This window comes from Melozone crissalis, unplaced genomic scaffold (genome assembly GCF_028551555.1).
Source record: "Melozone crissalis strain CALT ecotype California unplaced genomic scaffold, PUWL_Pcris_2 ptg000018l_1, whole genome shotgun sequence".
NCBI lineage: Eukaryota > Metazoa > Chordata > Aves > Passeriformes > Passerellidae > Melozone > Melozone crissalis.
Window position 1 is genome coordinate 2,341,350 of NW_026535796.1, and position 6,345 is coordinate 2,347,694.

The 6,345-nt window shown below is 49.9% G+C and overlaps 1 protein-coding gene across 1 annotated transcript; it reads left to right on the plus strand.

Annotated features, from left to right (window-relative positions):
• Positions 1 to 4,553: 4,553 nt before the first annotated feature.
• On the plus strand, positions 4,554 to 5,477 carry LOC128936207 (mas-related G-protein coupled receptor member H-like). Its single transcript, XM_054274954.1, has one exon. It carries the CDS (start codon positions 4,554 to 4,556, stop codon positions 5,475 to 5,477), a length of 924 nt encoding a protein of 307 aa, XP_054130929.1.
• Positions 5,478 to 6,345: the final 868 nt, after the last annotated feature.

The following is a 6,345-nucleotide window of genomic DNA, read 5'->3' on the forward strand; positions in this document are numbered from 1 at the left end:
CGGGATTGGACCTTACTAGGGGAACACTGGTTAATAAGGGTAGAGGGTATTGGAGAAAAATGATAAATATTGTATACGTAACTCCGGGTATAAAGATAGGTGACCGCCCCAGGGGCTTTCAGTGTGTGCCCATGGCTGACTGCTGAGCAGAACTCTGTCAGGCCAAGAGAAAATCTTTTAGATAAGCAATTAATAAACACCAAGACCAAGAACAAATCTGAAGCTTCCTCTCGTCCTTTCGAACCCGGGGGCCCAAGGCCATCTTTGGGCTTTTCCCCAGACCATCTGAACAGCCCAGAAATCCCACACCCAGGCATTAGAGTTATTATTAAGTCAGCTAAGCCAAACAAAAACTGTAGGGTATTAGAATAAGTTGGTTTTAGACTATTTATTGGCCAAAGAAGGGGGTGTTTGTGGAAAGTTCAATATATCAGATTGCTGAAAATTGATGACCACAGAAAAGTCATTCTAGCAAAAGCAAAAGAAGTCAAAGAATAAAAAAATTATATATGCATATAATAACCCAGGTACCAGTCCAAAAATTAGAAAACAATGTTAAAATCTAGCTGGTGGGGTAATGTATTAGAAGAAATTAAGATCTTTCATTTTGTGTTACAACTGTTTTTATATTTCTTCCTTGTGTAATCCGCTGTTTTATTTTGCCAGCATAGTCCAGAAGATGCAAATAGATAAGAAATACTGCTCAAGCCAAATGATTTACAAAGAATAAGAGTGGGGATTGTGAAAAATGCATGTATTTTATGATTGGCTTTTCGCAAATATTAAAATGAATATTATATGTGTTGTGTTAGAAAGCAATGCTGTATTATTTTCTTAAGTACTGTGTTAAATATAGTTTTAGGTTACAAAAATTGTTAAAATAGGAACTAAGCTATGTAAGATGCTTTGTTTAAAAGAAAGGACTCGCAGCGAGATAGCAGCCACAGGAGACACCTAGATCTTGCAGAGAAAAAGAATTTATTGCCTTCTTATCAGAAGAAACAAACTTCTTCCCACCTCGAAGGCGCTATTAGGATTAGAGGGAAAAAGTTGATGAAGACCAGATAGAATCCTGTGTTTGAATGGAATTTATGCATCATGTATGAAGTGTATGAATATGCAATGGGCTATTTTTTTAAGGGTTAATCCTTTGTTAATGGGTGTCCTTTCTCGGTCTCGTGATGCCCAGAAAAAGGTACCCAGACGTCTGTAACTCTTTGTTTTTATTGTCTCATATTGTCTTAATTCAATTTCTCCAAATTGTTATTACTCTAATTGTGTTACTATTCTTTTTAACCATTTTATTACTATTAAACTTTTAAAAAATTTTAAAAACAAGTGATTGGCATTTTTCAAACTTGCTGTAGTTTAATACAATTCTAAAATTCTAAGTGAAGCGTCATTTCTCACAGGAAAGAAAAAGACCACTTAATTTTTAGGGGAAAATGAAAAAAATCAAGATCAATAACACAGAGGCTGTGGATCTCTGAGCAAGCCGAAGTTGTAAAACCACCATGACCCAGGGACTGAGACTTACAGAACAGCAGCAGGTCATGGCACGGAGAGGAGCCGGCTGAATGGGGAGCTCCTGGTGACCTGGGCACTTTCTCCTTCATGTCCCTGACCTGGCAGGAGCCGCTTTAGGACATGGATCCCAAAGGAGCAAGAGGGGCCAGGAAGCGCCGCTGATCTGCACAGAGCCCTTTGCCTGCTGCTGCCCCACAGGGAACAGGTCAGTGGAATGTTTGCCTTCCTCCCTACCCCACCTTCCTCTCCTGCAGCAGCTGCTCTGTTCCTGACACCCTCTCCCGGTGACTGCAGTGCCCTCCCAGGTGCCCCCTCCTCTGCCCTGTGCCTGAACAGCCCAACCCGCCCACCTCCCTCTCCCACCCCACAATTTCCACTGCCCTCCTCCCCTGCACATCTCTCTCCTCCCCACTGAATCTTTCCCACTGCAGGGAGCTGCTCAGGAGCCACATGGTCCATCCCTGGATTCTCCAAGCACTGACTGCCCATCCACTCTGACCACAGCCAGGGGCCACATTCCACTGCCTGCCCAGCGTCCATCCATGGAGGTGACCACCGTGTCCCCATCTCCTGCCTCACCCATTGAAGTAGATGATGTGTGTGAGACGGATGTCACAAGCGTGGCCATACACAGTGTGACACTGCTCATCTGCCTCTGTGGGCTGGCTGGAAATGGGGCTGTCGTCGGCCTCCTCAGCCTGGAAAACTATAACTCTGGCATCTTTAAGCTGCCTGTTGCTGACTTCCTCTTCCTTCTCCTCACAGTCCCCACTGCCCTCCTCTTCCTTGTAGAGGACATGTCCTGCTCTATCATCCTGCCCCTTCTGTACCTCAATTTCCTTTTCCATATGTCAGTGGTCTCCTACTCCTGGGGGCTGTTCCGGCTGATCCGCAGTAGCCCTGTGCTCTTTGTGTGCAAGCTCTGCTGCTGCAGGGACCTTCCTGAGCTCCTGCAGTTGTTGGTGTTCCGTGTCCAATACTGGGCCTTCTTTGCTCTCTTCACTGTCATTCCTGCAGTGACATTGCTATGCCCGTCACACGAGCAGGAGCACTGCAGGGCAACTCTCATCTCCATGTACACCCTCCACCTGCTTCTCTTTGTTGCACCCCTGCTCATTTTTGGCACAACCAACTTCATTAAGGCCAAGTGGGGCTCCCAGCAGCAGCAACTCAAGAGACGCAACATTGTTATCTTCATCATTGCCCTCTTCACTCTCGTCCTCAGTCTCTGCCATTTCCTGCAGCAGCTCAGTTACGTCACTGTGTCCTCCCACATTTTTTCCTGCTCACCTGCATCCACAGCAGCATCAAACTCTTCATCCACTTCTTGGTTGGCAGCTGTAGGACACAGTGCTCCATGCCAATCTCCTGGACGGACTTTACTGTGCAGTCCCTCAGGGACTCTCTCCAGAGAGTCTTTAGCGAGCAGAAAGAACAAACTGCCTGTGGAAATTATGTCCATACCGACAGAGGAGCTCTAAGCCTGTCCATCCCTTCCACTGCTCTGCTGAGTGACCCTAGAACAGTGACTGAGGGATTCCTTGAGTCACCTGATGAATAAATATCTACAGGATCACCCACCCGGGTTTTGTGTATTCCTGCAGGAGAAGGGAGCACAGGCATTGCCTTGGGTGATTTTTGTGGGATGCTCTGCAGGGAGCACATTGCAGCATGGCTTTCCTGCTTCCTCCAGGATCCACATGGCTCCAAGCAGTGCAGCTGGGCTCAGTGCTGTTCCCCAGCTCTATTCCCCATGCAATGACCCTCATGGCCTCAGCCCCAGGGAATGAACTCCATCTCCTTTGGCTCAGCAGATGAGTTCCATGGTGTTTCCAGGGAGCTCTTGCCTGCAAAGCATGGGACACCTTAATCCCTGGGGACACACCCAGCACGGGGTGGCAGTGATTTCCCAAATCCCTGCAGGGCTGGTGCCTCTGGATGGCAGGAGAGGGGTTGGGATCAGATGGAGCATCCTTCTCCTTCTGCCTTTTTTTTCTAATTTTTTTAAGCTTTGGAGGTTTTCTAATACAAGTAGTGTATTCATGTTGAGAGTTGTAATGCTGATCTCTGACCATCGTGGGCAGTCCAAGCCCAAAGCGCTGCACAAGCTCCGGGAAGGTGGGACAGAGGAGGAGCTGTGTTGGAAAAGCGGAATGTGTCTGAATGTGGGGGTTGGATTACAAAGTGTTTACAAAGCCTGTTAGTGTTTTGGGCAGTGTGCCTCTAGGTGCAAGTGCGCACCGCGCACTCTTCCTTTTACCTTATTTACAGCAACATTATACCTTACATGTCCTTTGCTGTAGTTCAATAAACTTCTAAAAATTTTAAGTGAGGCCTTGTTTCTGACAACAAGGAAAAAGACCACTTGATGTGTAGGAAAAACAAAAAAATCAAGATCAATAACTCAGAGGCTGTGGATCTCTGAGCAAGCCGAAGTTGTAAAACCACTGTGACTAAGACACCAAGCCTTATTAAACAACAGCAGGTCATGGCACAGAGAGGAGCCAGCAGGACGGGAATGGGGAGCTCCTGGTGACCTGGGCACTTTCTCCTTCATGTCCCTGACCTGGCAGGAGCCGCTTTAGGACATGGATCCCAAAGGAGCAAGAGGGACCAGGAAGCGCCGCTGATCTGCACAGACCCCTTTGCCTGCTGCTGCCCCACAGGGAACAGGTCAGTGGAATGTTTGCCTTCCTCCCTGCCCCACCTTCCTCTCCTGCAGCAGCTGCTCTGTTCCTGACACCCTCTACCGGTGACCGCAGGGCCCTCCCCAGGTCATCCATCCTCTGCATTTCCCTTCCACATCCCCTGCAGAACAACCCAACCCGCCCACCTCCCTCTCCCATCCCACCATTCCCACTGCCCTCCTTCCCTGCACATTTCACTTCTCCCCATGGAATCCTTCCCACTGCCAGGGAGCTGCTGAGGAGCCACATGGTCCATCCCTGGATTCTCTAAGCACCGACTGCCCATCCACTCTGACCACAGCCAGGGGCCACATCCCACTGCCTGCCCAGCGTCCATCCATGGAGGTGACCACCATGTCCCCATCTCCTGCCTCACCCATTGAAGTAGATGATGTGTGTGAGACAGATGTCAGCAGCGTGTCCATACACAGTGTGACACTGCTCATCTGCCTCTGTGGGCTGGCTGGGAACGGGGCTGTCATCAGCCTCCTCAACCTGAAAAAAAGCAGGAACGCTGGCATCTTTGACCTGGCTGTCATGGACTTCCTCTTTCTCCTCTTTGCGGTCCCCTCTGCCCTCCTGATCCTGGTGGAGGACGTGTCCTGCTCTCTTATGATGCCTTTCATGTATGTGAATTTCCTTTTCCAGCTGTCAGTGGTCTCCCACTGCTGGGCACTGCTCTGGCTGATGCGCAGCAACAAGGTGCTGTACATGGGAGAGATCTGGAAGCTCTGCTGCCGCCACGATCTTCCCAAGCACCTGCTGTGGCTGCTGGACACTGTCCAATACTGGACCTTCTTTGCTCTCTTCACTGTCATTCCCTCGGTGACATTCCTGTGCCCATCACACCAGAAAGAGCACTGCCGAGCTGCTTTCATCTCCATGTACACCCTCATCCTGCTCTTCTTGGCTGTACCCTTGGTCATTTCCAGCACAATTGATTTAATTAATGCCAAGCAGGGCTCCCCGCAGCAGAAGCCCAAGAGGCATGACATCGTTATTGTCATCACTGTGCTGTTCACTCTCCTCCTCAGCATGTGGAATTTCCTGCAGCAGTTCGGTTACATGGATGTGCCCTCAGAGGTTGTTTTCCTGCTCGCCTGCATCCACAGCAGCATCAAACCCTTTATCGACTTCTTGATAGGGAGGTGCAGGAGACCCTGCTCTGTGCAGTCCCTCCAGCTCTCCTTCCAGAGGGTCTTTGAGGAGGCAGAAGAAAACACTGCCCACAGCCGTGATCCTGCCATGGACACAGGGGTCTGAGCCTGATCCCTTCACTTCCTCTGCTGAATGAACCCAGGAGGGTAGCTGAAGGTTTCCTGGAGCCTCCCGATTAATCAATATCCGCCAGATCACCCACCCTGGTGGTGGTGTATTCCTGCAGGAGAAGACAGCAGGGGCATTGGCTTGGGTGATTTTTGTGGGATGCTCTGCAGGGAGCACATTGCAGCATGGCTTTCCTCCTCCCTCCTGGATCCACATGGCTCCAAGCAGTGCAGCTGGGCTCAGTGCTGTTCCCCAGCTCTATTCCCCATGCAATGACCCTCATGGCCTCAGCCCCAGGGAATGAACTCCATCTCCTTTGGCTCAGCAGATGAGTTCCATGGTGTTTTCAGGGAGCTCTTGCCGGCAAAGAATGGGACACCTTAATCCCTGGAGACACACCCAGCATGGAGTGGTGGTGATTTCCCAAATCCCTGCATGGCTGGTGCCTCTGGATGGCAGGAGAGGGGTTGGGATCACAGGGAGCATCCTTCCCCTTCTGTCCAGCGGAGCCGGCCCTGCATTCCCAGCTGATGGGAAGGGACACCAGGTAGGGCTGCAGAGCTGGGGAGGGACAGCAACATTCCCTTATCCTTCCAGTGGGAATGTCTCACATTCTTCAATTCCAGAATTGAATCCTTCTGAGGAAAGTGCAGGATTGATGGTGAACTCCACTGAACTCCTGTGCCTGTGTCCATAAAGTACGTGGAATATGGAAATTGCCATCACCAGATGCTTGGACCATTGAATTGCACAGAGATTAGGGGGTTATGCTGCTCTTCTGCAGAATGGGGCCATCCATCCTCTGCTTCCCCAGCATCAGTGTCCAGGGAAGCCCTTGAGCACCTCCATCCTGAACCTGGCCACC

Excerpts from the sequence above, each read along its gene's own strand:
- LOC128936207 (XM_054274954.1), top strand. The coding sequence starts at position 4,554 with ATGGAGGTGACCACCATGTCCCCATCTCCTGCCTCACCCATTGAAGTA.